Source organism: Pygocentrus nattereri, chromosome 8 (genome assembly GCF_015220715.1).
Source record: "Pygocentrus nattereri isolate fPygNat1 chromosome 8, fPygNat1.pri, whole genome shotgun sequence".
NCBI lineage: Eukaryota > Metazoa > Chordata > Actinopteri > Characiformes > Serrasalmidae > Pygocentrus > Pygocentrus nattereri.
Window position 1 is genome coordinate 1842006 of NC_051218.1, and position 17928 is coordinate 1859933.

The following is a 17928-nucleotide window of genomic DNA, read 5'->3' on the forward strand; positions in this document are numbered from 1 at the left end:
GGTGCTAGCAGAAATGAGCAGTGTGGTGCAGTTTTTTGACCGAGTATTGATGTTTGAGGCCCAATCTGAAGGCCATATTAGCTACAGTTTGCCACTGATATTTGTTTGACACTGAATATTTCGAAAGCCTCCCTTTTAAATACAATACATACAAAATATCTTCATATTTTCAGATGATCACATGTGTCTTAGTCTTTATTAGATTCGATTCAATGTGTAAATCACCAAAAAAAAGTTAAATCAGGGTTATTACAAGCATGATCATTTCACAGAAAGAAAAAAAAACAGCTAAGAAAAATGCGTCTCACAGATTAGGAAAATAAACAGGTGTTGAATCAGTAGTACCTTCGAAACAAATGTAGGGTTTTTTCAATATTAAGTGAAAATATACTGTACAACTGGCAGTAATGGAGTCAGATAATAAGGAATTAGGTTGACATCTTAGCATTATGATGTGAATTTACACATATAGAGAATATTACACATTTTTTTTTCACATAGGTTCACGATGAGGCCTCTTTTTTTTTTTTTTAACACATACTGTATTTTAAGCACAATATTTTACATTGGCAACTGCTTCTTCTGAATGTCGCCTCTGTAGATGGTCCAAAAAATGCTGAGTGAATTAATATAAAAATAGTAACAGAAAATATCGTACAAAGCAAAAAACGACACTTGAACGACGGTTGAGATCTTTGCACTTCCCCAGCACCAACTAATTCAATTGAGAGGACAAAGTTCTTCAATTTCAACAAAAAACGTAAAATCTTATTGGCTTAAAACACTAAATAATGCTGTTACAGGTTTTGAAAACTTATGAATAGAACCAAAAGATGGTAATATGACGTTTTGCAATGCCAGTCGGACGCACTGGCATCCTGTTCAGTGTTCTCTATATAAAATGAATAGAAAAATCAAAGATAGGGTAATTACTGGAAATGATGTAGTGGATGTCACTGCTCATTACTACAACAGAACCTTTGTAGCCACCCATACCATTTACGCCTCCTTACATACAAGCCCTTGTGTTTCACATGCATTAGAACCATTCTTCTAGGAATACATGCCGAAAGTAGCTTTTGTAACATCGCACTCTATTCATCAAACGTAAATTCAGTATAATGAAACATTTGCTGTCTTTTTCATACTGAAAACCTGCTGCAATTATAGTCAATTCCTTTAGGATCTGAGAGAAACCAATATATATATATTCTAAAATCAATTTGTCAATTTCTAATTTTTTTTTTTTTTTTACAGTTTTTGGCTTATGCTGTATAGTTCAGCAGATATATTATGTTTTTTTTTGATACTGTCTGATATATAAATTTTTGTACCTATCAAAAATAAGGCAATAAAATAGATATGTTGTTTTGGTGATACTTTATCTACTTGTGAAAAAGAAAAATGAAGAGGATAAAATAAATGGAAAAAAAAAAAATCTAGCCCTCGCGTTCTCCACTACTAGTCTTCTGTAGCAATAGTTAATGATAATGTTTGGGATTTATTTCATCTGTGGATTTTATGACCACATCTGGCCACGTTACACTCCTCAAACGGTCTGATTTGTTATTGGACATTAAAAAAGAAAAGTGTAAATTAGGTTAAGTTTTAGCAGAAGCAAAAAGAATGCACTATTCTGCAAGCTGTTGAAAAACGTCATGACTACATTAGATACAGTACAACATGTCATTTCTGCTCAGATGCTCAGTCTCTTTTACACTTTTTTTTTTTTTTTTTTTTTTTTTGACGTAAGCCATACATAGAGTGCACAAAAGAATCACCTGCGATATGCCTGCAATATTAACCTTGTCAATAAAAAAGCAACATAAAAGAGCCAAAGACACAGAGAGGCATCAGTGAAACCGGGATAGCTTAAGACGGAACCAAAAAAAAAAAACAAAACAAACAAACTGTTTTCTATTTTTGAATAAGCTGATGTTTAAAACACACACACGTAAAATCCCACCGGCCTCGTTTCTGTGAGAAGATCAAAAAAAGCTTCAAGAAAAATGTTTGGCCACTGAAATGGCCTTTCTAGGTCATTGGAGGAGGCTGAGAGGACATCCTCTCAGGAGAGCATTGGCTAATGGTGGGCTTTGCATCCTGTCCAGGATGGAGGCTGAGACTGTGATTGATGGGCCTGGTCGTGTCTGGTCAGGGCCTTTCGGGCCCTTTGGAACCTTTTGGGCCTACTCAGCTGGAGCGGCCCTGTTAGACCAAAGAGCCAGGACGGGGTAGGGCTGCTGTGGTAGTCGGGGCATTTTCATCTACTGTACAAACCCTGCAAAGCACACAAGAAAACCAAAGGCTTGTTTTAAACAGACGTCAAACTCGTGAAATGTGAACAGCAGCACAGCTCAGATGAGTAACAGTGTCTTTCTGATGTTCCTAATTCATGTCCTAAATCAATCAATCAACCAATCAATCAACCAATCAATCAATCAATCAATCAATCAATCAATCAATCAATCAATCAATCAACCTTTAGTACATTGAGGGCAACCCTCATTTTCAATGTAGCCGAGCATTTACAAAAACAGGGATTGACATGACAAAGAAAATAACTACATTTAATCATTTTAAATTAAAAGAGAATTTAAAATAACAGTGAATAAAAGATAAAAATAGATAAAAATAAAACAAGAGATGAAGATCAAAAGAAGATAAGAGATTAATAAGGTAATAATACAATAATACAAATTAAAAAGTAATGATACAAAACTATTCAAAATAAAATGAGAGAAAATAAATAAATAAATAAATAAAAAAGAATCAATAAGATTAAGTAAAACAGGTACAGGCTGTCTGAAGGTAAAAGCAAGAGTGTGTTCAAATGTGGTATCGTCTCGCACTGCCAAGCCTTGCGAATGTCCAGCGTGCACGGTAAGTCAAACTGTAAACAAACAGCTCTGTCGGAAAAGCTCGAGACTTCAGCCAAAACGAGTCCTGGCTATGCTGCAGTGCTGGGCGGCTCAGTTGTATCTACTAACTTGTGGCTCCTAAGTGTGCTTAGCTGACTATTTTTATCAGTCTTTATCTTTTAAACTATTTCAGTTAACTTTTATCTTTGGTCACTGACACAAAACTTCCTCAGACTTCGAAAACTCTAATTTACAATAAATATGGCATTAGAATTTGCTTTATTATTTGCTATATATTGCAAAAACTTGTAGCTCCTTGTGTTGGAAGTGCAGCTTCTACACTTTTATTCCACACCACATTTGTGGTTGAAAGTAATAATCAATTTTTTGGCATCAAAATAAACAGAAAAAAAAAACAGGCAAACTTAAATCCATTTGATATTTTAATGTAAACTGTAAATGTAATTCGCTGCATATCTCACTAGGTAATCAGTCATATAATGACGTATTTTTAATTACATTTTATTAAAAACTCAGTAGCTGAGAAATAAAGTCAATGTGGTTTGATGTGAAGGGGTTTATTATAGATCAATGCATCACCTTTGATTTCTTTATGATGGTGGAGAATGGCACGATTCATGGTTTTTTAAACTTTATCCCAAAACTATTCTGAAATATCAGCATAACCATGACGATTTAATGTGAAAAATGTATGTGAGGGAGCTTTTAGATTCATTAGACTTCAGACATCTGGTTCCTATCACCACCACTGAGGACAATTCTGACTCTACGTTTCTCTAAGATAGAACATTTCATATCGAACCACTGTGAATGGGTTCAATCCTAACAACAAACTATGCGGAAATGAGTGCAATACAGAGTATATCAAAAATACACTATTATCTCTAGGCTTTTACAGGAAGAAGAGCAGCTCTACTGTCACTGGACCGAACAATTTAAAAAAAAAAGAAAAGAAAATGTACAGTACCCAGGTGAATTGCTGTTTCCACTCAACCCTCGAGATTCATTCATTTCAGCAGATGGTCTCCAAATGACACGGGTTCTAGAAATATAACACACACACACACACACACACACACACACACACACACACACACACACACACACACACACATATTGTTGAAGTTTTGAGACAAGAAAAATGCATCACATTAATCTAAAACTCTGCAGCCAATGCCAAGCAAAGTCTGTGCTATTCATCTTGTCCTACAGTTAACCTTGAGGAAAAAACAACAGGAGCCTTGAGCTCAGAGAAGAGCGTAAACCTGGAAGTGAGGTTAACATCCTAAGGGCAGAACGGGAAAGTAAATGCGCGATGAACCAGATGAGCTCGACTGCTGTGGCTGTCGAGCCGAGCGGGGTTTGACTTTACCGTGTCATTCCACTGGCGGGGCAGGTCATCCGGCTCCGGAGGGTAGGACATCCACGAGGGGCTACGGTAGGATGATGGTGGTGACAGGACAAAGTAGTCAGAGTAGCCGGGCCGGTTGGCCGATATGGCATACACGGCTGTCATTGGGTTTCCTAAGGAGATCAATCAACCGATTAACCCTTACAAACTGCAGTCATATAACAAATGCCTGTTATAATTCAAACGCATGATTCTCACTCATAGCTCATTGAAACTGGACCTGGGGGCAGATTCACAACAGCTTTCTTAAGAAAAAACTTACAAATGGGCCTCATTCACCAAAGTCTCTTCCTATGTGTTTTATTAAATTTGTTCCTCAAAAAGGTTCCAAGAAAAATCAGATTCATGCAGAGCTGGACGAAGTACACAAATCATGTACCTGAGTTAAAGTCGAGACCCCCAAGGTAAAATATTCCTCCAGTAAAAGTAGAAGTTCCTCCCTTTAGACCTCCACTTGAGTAAAAGTACTAAAGTATTTCCCTTCAAATGTACTTAAGTATAAAGTAAAAGTACTAAAAGAGTAATTCTGGCTCTGATGTCCTGTTATCATTTTTATAACCAGACTGGCTTCATGAACTCATTTCAGGTGAAAGTCCTCCAGCGTCTCTCTTGGTAAACCAGTCTTTTAATAGAACCTCATTAATTTGTGACGCTGACGTCTATTAAAATGATCAGAAGCACAAAACACTGAAGGTAAACAGTTTCCATCAGGGAGAACCGAGTGGCTCTGAAATCACTTTTTACACACAAGCAAAGTTTCAGTTTCAGATTTATTTACAACTTAGTTCCAAGTTTAAGTTGAATAAAAACTGGCTTTAAACTCAGGATCACAGATGAGCTCCTTTACTATGTTGATCTGTAGGCGTCTGTTCATAAACATAAACCAGCCCAAACTCATTTACTATAAAATGAAATGGTGTTTGTAGAAATTCAGAAAAAAGCCGCGTCAGTCTCGACTGCATATGTGGACATATTTCTATATTGAGCTCTATTTACACAAAGTTAGGTTAGTTCATCATTTATGTTGAACAGACTCTCCCAAAGTTTTACGCTGCTGCGCTGACGTTGAACCGCGTGCTGCACTGGGTCGGTATGACCAACAGGTCAAAACCAGCTCTAAACAAAGTGACCGCTGGGCCCTGATTGGTGCTCTGGCTTTGCGCTTCTTTCGTTTTGACATGTTACGTTTTTATACACACAGAAACCAAAAGGAACGACAGATTTCTCAAAATGTAGGAGGAAAAAGTCGGATATTAGATTCTGAAATGTAGTGGAGTGAAAGTCCAGAATGGAGAAACTTCAGTACAGATACACCAAAAATACTAAAGTACAGAAACTAATTACATTTACTCAGTTACTCAGATACTCAGTTACTCAGTTACTCAGTTACCGTCCACGACTGGATTCATGACGTGTTTTTAAACCACAGACCTGTTCACATCTTTGTGCTCTTGAGTGTGTAGATTCTGTTCTTACCTAAGAACAAATCAAAAATCACCCCCAAAAAAAGAAAACATTGGTGAACTACAGAATCTTCGTGAAAAATGAGGCCCAAAGTTTTCAATTTGCAAATTTAAATCTCTAATATTCTCTTAAGATAATCTTCATTGTTTTCTTATGTATGTTACTGAGCAAGTTCCCTGCACCATAAACAAGAAGATTTTGAATGATTCTGTCAGATTAACCCACTCAGAGGAACAAAATGTAGGAAAAAAATCAAACTGTTTAAAAAAATTTAGCAAACAAGAATTAGAGGTGATGGTCCAACATAAATTGAACTCTTACAGCTGAAGACAAGTGTGAGTTTGTCATAAGGATAAGAAAACATTTAAGAACGTAACATTTTCAAGAAAAACAGTATTTCTTAGAATTATTCTTAGGAAAATAGTTAAGAAGTTAATTGAAGAATAACAATTTCTTGTAACTTTTTTCTTAAGAATGAAGTAAAAAAAACATTCAAGGATTTTTTTTTTCTGAAGACACTTTCGTGAATTTGGCCCCTGGATTTTTTTCATTTTTTTTTGTTATGATTATGTGTCCAGGCTTGATGCGGCAGTCGTAGGCTGGAGGACAGGGAACCAGCTCTGTGACCGGAAGGTCGCCGGTTCGATCCCCTCGGCTGACGGTCCATGACTGAAGTGCCCTTGAGCAAGACACCTAACCCCCAACTGCTCCCCGGGCACCGTGGATTGGGCTGCCCACCGCTCCGGGCAAGTGTGCTCACTGCCCCCTAGTGTGTGTGTGCTCACTAGTGTGTATGTGGTGTTTCACTGCATGGATGGGTTAAATGCAGACGTCTAATTCCACACTGAGATGTTTTTCAAGGGGTCATCTCTGCTACTGTTTATTCTGTTAGTACACCTGCTGTGGCTTCTACCACACAGCCTGAGCCAAAGGCTGGACAGACATCAACTAACAGTATCTAAGAAAGCAATTGTAAATGGTCAATTACGTAATTATATTTAAATAAGAATGCACTGCAAATCTAATGTGTGGGATTCAAATATGGAGCTATTTTGTTGAGGCACCTCTTATGCAATGTTTCTAAGTTTAAGGTAAACCCCAGACAAATTGAAAAGACTGAGTATCTCTATATCTGATGTAAATATGATGTAAATCACACCCCACAGTGGTGCTGCAGTAGCCTCTAGAGAGATTTTCCAGGTTAAAGAATAGGAAAACCCCATTCTTATGAAATATGAACGTGAAAGGAACTAGATTAACAGTCAGGATTGGTGGACACCTCAGCAATTTCCAATGGCAGTAATATGGCATTTAGTTCTATTTTCACTGAAAAGCACAGGCATGTCCCTCATATCTTATGCCCACACTGACACCTGCATTATATAAGCGCGTCTCTCACGCTGAAGCGTCAGGAGCCTGACCTGAGTAGCTTGACATGGACTGGTCCACAGTCACCGCTGGGAAAGGAGCGCGGTTTATTGGCAGGTAGGGGGTGCCGTTGTGCTGACTCATCTCCGAGGCCTCTGAGACGCGGGGCTTCAGACTCATGTCTGGTGTTGAGCTGCAATGACAGAGACATGAAGGGAAAACAAGTGCTGTTGCTATTCTGCTGTCTGACCACCAGGGGACAGGCAAAGCACACGCAAGCTGGCCTAACAGCCGCAAAGCTGCATTAAAAACACCTCAATGCAGTCAACAGCTCCGTCTGCTGTGCAAAAACATCTTTTTATACATGCCAGCCACAGCCATCTCAGGAACAACATGTATGAATATGCACAGAGATGAATGCTAATGCTGAAACCACCAACGCCTCGCTGGTTTAAAGATGCCAGAAGAAGCCGTTTAAAGGAATACTAGCTATCTGCTGCTTGTGTAATACTGTGGATTAACAGAGACAATTATTTTACAGTGTTTCTCTGTAAAAAAACACCCAAAACCAACAAATCACACTTACTGCATAAGCCAATGGGCAGTTGTTCCAGGACAAGCTGTGGTTTGTATGTGTGTGTGTATATATATACATATATATATATATATATATATATATATATATATATGTAAGTATGTATCATGTATGTTTTTTCTGTTCTTACCACCTTAGTGACGTTCCAGGGGGCGCTCCAGCTCTGGGGGTTATAAGAGGGGGCGGTGAGCCTAAACCCATATCAGGCAACTGGGTAAACCTGAAGCCCTGTAGAGCAATCACACAAACCCTCTCTCACAACAACGACCAATCAGCTGCCTCCGTCTCTAGTGCACTATAGGAATTAGCGTAATGAAATGTTTACATCTCTTAATGGAGCCTGTGCTTCAGGCATGTTCCCAGGTCAACATTACCAGCGTGTGTTTATTTTTAACCGACTATGCTATGGCACGCGTTTCAGGATGTAACTAACCCACTTAGTGGGCCTGCTTTCTTTTAGATTAAAGGGCGATGTCAATCTATATGGCAATTATTAAAGCGTCTGCATATCTCTGGCAGATATCAGAAGTCATCTTTGTGTTCTCAGTTATAACTAGGGCTGTCCAATAAGTAAAATAATGAATCGCAATTAACTGCACAAGAGCTTTCACAGGGTTTTTCATTTTAAAAACAGAGCCATATGAGTGAAATGTCGGGATTTATTAATAGTAATAATTCAGTAAAGTGATTTTCGTGGTGTAAACACTATTCCCAATTTGCACTACCAACACCCAGACAGCCACAGCATCTGCATGGTCCAACTAAACAGGCTATATAGATGTCATATATACAGTCATATCACTGACCAACCATGCATCTTCATTTTTATTGTTCTACGTCATTTCAACACGCCAACTATCCTTAATCGTGTGTGAACATTTCATAATGAATAGACCGATAGAAGTGCTCCAAAATCACTCGGAATCACTTGGAATGAAATCGCATTACATTCACTTACATTCAAAGACAAACCGCAAAAAACAGTGAATTATCAAGCGTGTCTAAGTATCAAAGTATGTCACTATAGCGGCGGATGATTTAGCTTGTTTCATGCACATTTCTTAAAACAAGCAAAAATATCTTCCAATAAAGTGAAATAATTTTACTTAATATTACTTAAAATGAGGAAACGTGTTCGGATAAGTTAAACAATCTAAAAATAAGCTTACAACAATCTCAACAGGAGAAATACTGATATGACATATCATATAGTATATATTAGATTTAGGATCATTTTACTTGACAAGGATAGTATTTTTTGCAGGGTAAGAGCATTTTTGCCCTCTCCTGTTACGTTACGATTTTGGAGATACTTGTTTTGCTTTGGACAGCCACGATATGGAAAAGTCTAAATACAATGACATGGTTTGTTCATTTTATAAGTGTAATTAACACACCCTCTACAGTAAACAAGCTTAAATAGGGCATGTTCTGTAAATGGTAGCGCGCACTTTCTATTTGAGTTGAACATGTTGAGAAAAATAAAGCAAAAAATATAAATGTGCGCCATGAATTTGTGAAGATCATGCCCCCCCCCCGCCCTTCCCCCATCAAAAAAAAAAAAAAAAAAGTTGAGCTCAGCTAAAAAACAGCAATAATTGTGTTCTTTGTTAATTTTTCTTCACTTGGAAAATCAACAAAACATGTGCAGAGGCGCCAAAACCTTTGCATAGTAATGTATCGCATATACATTCACTCTTGATTATTTCCATCTCTTGATTATAGTTTTTTTCATACTCTCATTCTTACACCGTGTGGATTCTTGTTTCAGGAGTCTCTCAATGAGAACGTAGCTCCTCTTTACTGTTGTATCTATAGTTCTCCCGTGAGCGCTGTCCAGTGTGTGTTGGTTGGGATAGTGTAGTGGTTAACACCTCTGCCTTCTAAGCTGTGAACTGGGGTTTAAATCCCCGCGCTTGGGTAAACACCCTACACTATACCAATAAGAGTCCTTGGGCAAGACTCCTAATGCTACCTTCGCCTATGTAAAAAGATCCAAATGCAAGTCGCTCTGGATAAGAGCGTCTACCAAATGCCATACATGGTCAGCTAAAGATACTGATGGTATCACTTTGAGAGACACTTTAAAGAAGTATTTGAATGAGACGACTACAGTCTCAAATTCTACCAAAGAACATGCAGCACAATGCAGCTGGGCTTCAGCCTGCACTACTTCGAATGGCCTGAAGGGTCAAATTAGGAAAATGCATTGATAATTAGCAGCGTTAATAATGATGAACTACTGAATAGACTTTAACAGTTTTTAATTAAACACAGATTTCTCCAGTTAAGTTTGTTTTTAAACCCATCTGTTGTAAGAGACAGAGAGAGAGATGGGACTCACGGGTTTGGGGAGGCTACACTGGTGCATGTCTGGCTCAAAGGAGGAGCCGCGCTGCAGAGCTCCAGCTGGGTGGTCCATGGTGCCCGGGGCGCTGGTCACTCCGTCCGAGTAGTGGCTACTCTGGCTGGGGTTGTAGGGGCTGTGGGAGTGGGGGTGGTGGTGGTGGTGGCGGCCGCCCGTGGATGGCTCGGCGGAGGCCAGGCCGAAGGCGTTGTCCAGCAGGAGGTGCATCTGCTGTCGCACCTCATCGATGGAGGGCTGGGAGCTCAGGGTGGACGAGTCTGAGTGACCTTTGACCTGGTGGCTGCCGCCGAAACCCAGGGAGCTCATGAGACGGTCCACGTCGGTTTCTTCAAAGGGTTCTGGTTCGGCCTGGTGAAGACATACACATACACGCGCACACAACACAAAAGCACGCACATAAATACATGCGCGCGCACATGCACAGCATACTATCAGCCAGAGGTGCAAACATCGTCACGGAGCTGCAAGTAAGCAAGACTTGACACTCGAGTCCCGAGCCCTGTCCCACGTCAGTCCAGGTGAGTCTCAAATGAAGTCCAGAGTCCTAAACAAGTCAACAGTGAGCTCCAAAAGTGATGATAACAATAATATAACCCATTTAATAATAGCATACAAGCATCGCTGTTGTTGGAACAAAGCCTTGTATCTCCATTTTTGACGTTTTTCAGTTTTTGACATGATTTGAAAATGCCTGCTACTCTTTACATTGTGTGTAAGTGTCATGATGAACTGACCAACAGAAACGGTACAGAATGACTTGGAAAAAAGTCCGGTTCCATTGACTTACATTAAAAGAAAACTAGGTTTTTTCCTTCTCCTGTAAAGTTACTATTTTGGAAGTACAAGGTTTTGTTCCAACAACAACGATATGCTGGTATTATGTTAAATTAACACTAATGTTATTTATTTATTTATTTATTTATTACCCTTCTAAAATTTCTTATTCTATGACACATGGATGATCCTGACAGACAAAATGGTTTACACCATCGTGCAACTAACTACACATAAGAAGAAAGTCAAATGTTTTCAAAGTACTATTAAACCTAACAATAAAAATACTTTTTTTTGATGATTTTTGGGAGTTATTTTATCCCTTTTCAACCCCCAACATAATTTCTTTGGCTGGTCAATACAAATAAAAATAGTTGACTAGCAGCTTGCTCACATTACCCAGAGCTGCCCACCCTGGCAAGCAATATAAATGGGGGGGGGGGGGGGGGGGTCAGTCCTGCGATGTTTAATGTATTGACATAAGTCATTATGGCAAATATACTACATGTTTTCAGCTGACACATGACAATGACACATAAACATAAACTAAAAACAACAGCTGGTCTGAATTCATTTTAGACGAAAACTCAAACTAAAACGGCCACGATGAAGAGATTTTATAGAAAAGGTTTATTGAACTGCAGAAGCCATTCAAGTCCTTTAAATAGAAAGAGCGAAAGCTTATTAATACGCAAAGCATCACGATAGTGTTTGATTGAAGTTGCTGTTAGGGGTCTATATTAAATACACTAAAGGGTCTGCATGGGCTTGAAACTGAAGTCACTGGTGTTCAATTAAAAGTCGAGTCATTGGTATTCAAGTCAAAATCCTCACGGCCCCTTATTGATTTAGTCCAAGTCATGTGACCCGAGTCCACACCTCTGCTATTAGCTCAAACTGCACTGCAATTACAAACACATACACACACATAAAACACCCTGCAACTGTAAATTATAAACACACATAAAGTAGAAAAGATGGCACGTGATCATAAATTAAAAACAGATTTGCATACATGCCTCATCTAACACATTTAAAGCTTCAAGCTGGCAAACATATACGCACACACACACACACATACAGTAAATTTACTAAGACGCAACACACTTTTAATGTCTCACACACACATTTACTCTCACGCAAAGTCCCATAAACAAAGTCCTACACATACACACACAGCAGATCTACCCAATTTGCAAGTTAAAAGCTCAGCACATTTATAGCTATTAGCTGATATCGAATTCCACATCTGAATCTTTAAATAGACCGTAATCATATTCATGCAGGCCGAGACTGTGGCGGGCGCTGCGATGGGACGGCCCGAACGTCGGAGTAAGAGACAGCGTTTGCTCTGAATACGCTTTGAGCTCTGCTCTCCATCAGTGCAGTTTAAAACGGGCTGAAAGGTAATCGCCTTTGCCTCAGCCTCCAAGCAGACGCCAGCGATTACAGAGAGCAGGGAATGGAAGAGCCGTATCTTTCCTGAGCAGACCCCCGCATTCTGAGCCACGTGGACCGCACACACCAAAAAGTACTGCAGAGCCAGAGATGGGGGTCTTCATACAGTCTGACCACCATGGAAGACCACCAAAAAAAGGATCTCTGTAATACAGAACTTCAGGTTTATTGTTTTGGTGCAATGTCTGTAAAGACGCTATGCAGCCTTTGAAGTAAGCTTCATTTTCTTTTCAACTGCAAAAAAGCCGAGGATTCTTTGCTGGCAGAGGAAAGCATGTTGGTCAGCAGCAGCCACAATTCATTTATCTGGACACTGCAGTAGCTATAGCCACTTACATACAGTCATAGGCAAAACATCCTGGTCAAATTACATGTTTTGTTATGCAATGTGTTTAGACATCCTCAATAGACAACCCACCTAAATGTGGCATTTTTCTGCACAGCTTCTATTCGTCAGCCGAGTGTCTACGGTCTATGTTCCCTCAAAGGTACAGCAGTGGGTTTAAGGTCTAATTGTGTACCTTAAATAAGTTTTTCCAGGTGAAGTATTCATAGATTCACACATTCATACCTTTTCATAACCGAATGTTTTAAAACAGAACAGTAAAAATAAAAGCCTGGAGGCGAGACGAGGTGTGTGGACTCAATACACCTTAGAAAATATGGTTTCAATGGATTATGGTTCAGTTATGTTCCATGACAAAAGGTACCGAGATATACCCTTATGGGAACCACCCCATTGACAAGAGGGGAACTGCCCCAGTGACAGTTTATTACCTTTATAGCCTATTGAAAAAAAATGTAAAATATAAAATGTGCCAAAACCTTTTGAAGTTTATTCCATCAATATTTTCAGTTCAGCAAATAAGCAGTAATTGTGCATTAGAGTGTGCAGAAGTGTGTTCCCTGTAGAGATTCACTTATTTTTACTGACAAAATCAACCTGTAATTTGACCAGGGTATTCAAACTTTTGCACATGACTCTACCTTTAAAACTCTCAGCTGCGCTAGGGCTGCATGATACATACAATAATATGCATGATACATACAATACCACTAAATACAACAATTCCAGTATGACTTTCAATATACTGTCACTGTCGTGATAAAACTCCCCCTATCACATGCTAGCACATGCTTCTTTCAACTCCCATAATGTTATACAGCCCTTAACAAGCCAGGGGCCTGATGGTGGGGCCTGCCGGTGGGGCCAAAGTTAATCACACACTACTATAACCTAAGAATAGCTTCATTAGTTTACATTGAAGTCCCTGTATTTACTGAATGATAAGCCTTTGTGTGACATAGACCAGTTGTTAAGGGGTTAATTTAATGCAGTAACAGCAAAATGATAAATCAGAACAGAGAAACTGAACAGTGCTGGCAGTGGCAGCGCACACTGCATGTCAATGGCAAATGTCGGCAGTCATGTGCACACTTCCATAAAAACCAATGATTTCGGATTTTTGGGCGTGTACTGTAGTGCGTTGGGTGTACATTTATTATGATACAGATATGAACTTAAAGGACTCCTGCCTAGTAATATTAGTGAAAAAACTACAGGGTAAACCTCACAAAAATGTACTGTTGCACTGTGAAAATAGGATGTATCAATACATACGTCACCTCACAGTCAGACTTTCCACCATGAGCACCCTTAAGACCTCTGCCACAATTCGAACCCTGACCATGACTAAGAAAATTGCCAGTAATAATTTAAGTTTGCTAATGCAGGAGGAAATAAGCCAGCAAGTTTGAAAAATATCAACACATCTCCAGTCTATGGGTATATGCAACAATAGCCACGTTTCCATGCAGCCTAATAATCTGTTAATAATCCAACTAAAAGCTCAACTGGAATAGAATACGTCCATGTAACTACCTTAATCAGAATAGTCTAGTCTGATTGAGGACATGCAGAATACAATCTCTATCCGATTGAACGAGGTGGGTAATCCTGTAAATTATCCATTAAATAGAAGAATAATATCAGTGTAAACTCCTGTATCCGATTACATTCCCTATCGGAAAGTTTAAGTCCGTTCTGCATGTGCGTCGCGTCACAGTGAGAGTTTATACCGTTCAACACGGCGGAGCAGAAACTGGTCTGCAGAGGAGACGAAGTTCATGCTCTGATCTTTAAAAGACGGCGGTGGGACGGACGTCCAGCTTATGCGTCTCAGAGCACGACGTCTTCCTCTCTGCCTTCTTTAATAAGGACGTGTGAAGGACGTTTTCCTGAGTCTGACGTCATTTTAAAGCAGTTAAAACCACAATCACTGCTCACTGCTGCTCATCTCACTCTGACTGGACTCACGTGATGCTGGTTGTCATGACAACTCTAAGTGGTACTCCACCCATGTGCGTCATTTTGGATCGGATTACTTGTAGCGTTAATGTAAACGAAGATTTTCCGTCAGATTGTTTAACAGAATGTGTTTATAAACACCTCGGTCCAAATCTGTAATCGGAATGTATTGAATCTGATTGGCAAAAATCTTTGCATGTAAACACAGCCAGTGTCTGGTACAATCTGAAGGATTAATGGAGTAAAGTTGCTGGTATTTTAGGACTCACATCGTAGCCGTTGTTGCGGATGCCCCTCCTGGAGCGCTCCCTCATGACCAGCAGGTCCAGCTCAGTCTCCACAGGACTTGGGGTATTCAGAGACTGTCTGCTCCAGTACGCTGGCTCCCTCTGGCTCTCACTGCAAACAAAACATTGCACACCACTCATCTTCCACAGCAAAACCCAGAAGAAGGAATAAAACACTGCACTATATGTTCGAATGTTTGTAGAGACCTGCTCATTTAACACACCATGGGTATTAAAGGGAGCTTGTTCCTCCTTTGCTACAGTAGCAGTACACTTCTGGAAAGGCTGTACACTAGATGTTGGAACACTGTTGCAAGAATTTGATTGCATGGAGCCAAAAGAGCATTAGTGAGGGCAGATACTCAAACCAAAGGTTTTGGATGGAGCCAATGGGGGTGGGAGGGTGCTTTATATCCCTCTAGTTGACACTTGGTTAGTTAAGAGACCCTCATTAGTCACACAATGAGGAAATTTCACCCCATCCATGAAGTGAAACACCACATACACACTAGTGAGCACACACACTAGGGGGCAGTGAGCACACTTGCCCGGAGCAGTGGGCAGCCCTATCTGCAGTGCCCGGGGAGCAGTTGGGGGTTAGGTGTCTTGCTCAAGGACAGCTCAGTCATGTACTGTGAGCTCTGGGGATTGAACCGGCAACCTTCCGGTCACAGGGCTGGTTCCCTAACCTTCAGCCCATGACTGCTTCATTAATGGGAATTCCATCAATTTTTCAAAGTCTCCTTAATCAATTATTAATTTAACGATCATTCAGAGTGGTTTGATGTGAACTGATTCACTGTAGAGAATCTTACTGACTCTGATGTCTTTACAGTAATTGTGATAGGAACCAGGGATCATGATGTTCACAACACAAATACATTATATGGACAAAAGTATTGGGAGACCTATACATTACACCTACAGGAGCTTTATGACATCCCATTCTAAATCCTAGGCAGTTGGTCCCCCCTTTACAGCTATAACAGCTTCCGCCCTTCTGGGAAGCTTTCTACAAGATTTTGGCATCTGTGTGAATTTTTGCCCAATCATCTAGAAGAGCATTTGTCAGGTCAAACACTGATGTTGGATGAGAGGATCTGGCTCAGAATCTCCATTCATGTTCATCCCAAAGGTGTTCGATAGGGTTGAGGTCAGGGCTCTGTGAGGGCCAGCCAGGTTCTTCCACACCAAACTCACTCCGATTCAGACTCAAGATTTCCCTTCACTGGAGCTAAGACCCTGCGATGGACTGGTGACCTGTCCAGGGTGTATCCTGCCTTCCGCCCGATGACCGCTGGGATAGGCTCCAGCATTCCCCCCCCAGCGACCCTGGCGGAGAAGCGGCTTAGAAAATGGATGGATGGATGGAGCTAAGTTGCCTAGGTCAACCCCTGAAAAACAACCCCATAGCATTATCCCTCCTCCACCAAACTTTACAGTTGGCAAAATGCAGTCAGGCAGGTGATGTTCTCCTGGCATTTGCCAAACCCAGACTCATCTATCAGGCTGCCAGATAGAGAAGTGTGATTCGTCCCTCCACTGGCATTGTGCATTTTGATCTTGGGCTTGTGTGTAGCTGCTCAGCCATGAGTGATTCAACAGAGGACGCACTGTGTGCTTCAGCACTCTGTGGGCCCACTCTGAGTTTGTGTGGTCTAACACTTTGCGGCTGAGCTATTGTTGCTCTCAGATGCTTCCATTTCACATTGATAGCACTTACAGTTGACAGGTGTAGATCCTATGACAGTGCAACGTTTTCAAGGCACTGATATCAGCAGTTTGACCCATTCCACTGCCAGTGTTTGTCTACTGAGACTGCAGGGCAATGTGTTTAATTTTATCCATCTATTAGCAATGGGTGTGGCTGAAACATCTGAACCAAATGATTAGGAGGGTTAAATGATTAGACAGCAGTGAACCTTCTATTTTTTTTATATTTTTATGTATATTGTTTACATGTCTCAGGCACAAGGCAGCGTATTTGTTACCATTTCATATAATGACATTTTGTGAGGGAGCTTTTTGAGGAATTGGATGTTCCTATCACCACAGCTGTGAACAGTCTTGGCTCTGCAAGTTTCTCTAGAACAGATTAAAATAAACAAATGACTTATTAAAAGCTTTACTTCTTAATGCTTCTTTATGCTGGGGAAAAAAATGTGGAATTCCTCTTTAAAAAATACTGAAGCATTGAAACTACTTTTGTAAAGGATATTCCATGAAATTATGATGTACTCTAATCCAGTGACTAACATATATGATTAAATCAAATCAAAAGACAGGCAGGAGATGGTGACTTTGAAAAAATTTCAAGAGATTTGCATGTTCTTCAGCCAACTCTTTTCATCTGATGTCCTTGATGCCTCCAGGTCATCTCTCTCTCTCTCTCTGTCTGTATATTCTGAAGATGACTAATAACTCATCCCCCCAGTGCCTGACCGTCCTCCTACCTCCTCCTGTATTTGACGTAAGTGGAGGGGTTCCTGTCCTCCACGGGCCCGAAAGCGTCCTCCAGGTCCAGAGAGGCGTTCTCTCTCCTCAGCCGTTCTCGGTGGCTGTGCCGGTGGCCTCCTGTGCTGCCGCTGCTTCCGCTCACCAGGCCATCGCTGTAGCCCTTCCTCTTGGCCTTCAGCCGCAGCTTGTTCCGGTAGTGCTCAATATCAGACTTCTGCTTCAGCCCCATGTTCACCTGCAGACACACAGAGCCAGCACTAATGGAGAGCTCAGCCAAAAATGCTAACATGGCTAGAAATGGACAGAATCCACACAAGCATTTTCAGGCCAATCTATCCATTTAAGGTCACTTGTAGCTGGAAAGCAGCAGTGCAGTTTGGTGCCAGCCTCACCGAGGCAGCCACTCATGAGACGAGATTGGGCTCATGTAAACGGATTTGGTTGCTACTGACAAGGGCTTGATGCAGGTATAAATGAATCAACTTTAAAAAGCCAAACCCCTAAGGTCAGACAGCCCTGTTACCATGGCGACAATAGACTAAAGCTTTAATCGGGC

At 40.5% G+C, this 17928-nt stretch overlaps 1 protein-coding gene across 5 annotated transcripts in view; it reads right to left on the bottom strand.

Moving 5' to 3' along the window:
* Positions 1-502: 502 nt before the first annotated feature.
* The window catches only part of kiaa1549la (KIAA1549-like a), a 109407-nt gene continuing 91981 nt past the window's right edge, over positions 503-17928 (bottom strand). For 3 of the 5 annotated variants that reach the window (XM_037540494.1, XM_037540496.1, XM_037540493.1), the window contains 9 exons: positions 17369-17607; positions 14898-15027; positions 11882-11908; positions 10065-10436; positions 7851-7948; positions 7179-7318; positions 4255-4406; positions 3850-3924; positions 503-2281 (listed from right to left, as the gene is read on the bottom strand). In XM_037540494.1, the coding sequence (XP_037396391.1) occupies positions 3895-3924; positions 4255-4406; positions 7179-7318; positions 7851-7948; positions 10065-10436; positions 11882-11908; positions 14898-15027; positions 17369-17607 (1188 nt within the window). In that variant the 3' untranslated portion in view covers positions 503-2281; positions 3850-3894. The remainder of the gene's footprint in view (positions 2282-3849; positions 3925-4254; positions 4407-7178; positions 7319-7850; positions 7949-10064; positions 10437-11881; positions 11909-14897; positions 15028-17368; positions 17608-17928) is intronic. The other 2 variants (XM_037540495.1, XM_017681983.2) reach the window with 2 other exon arrangements.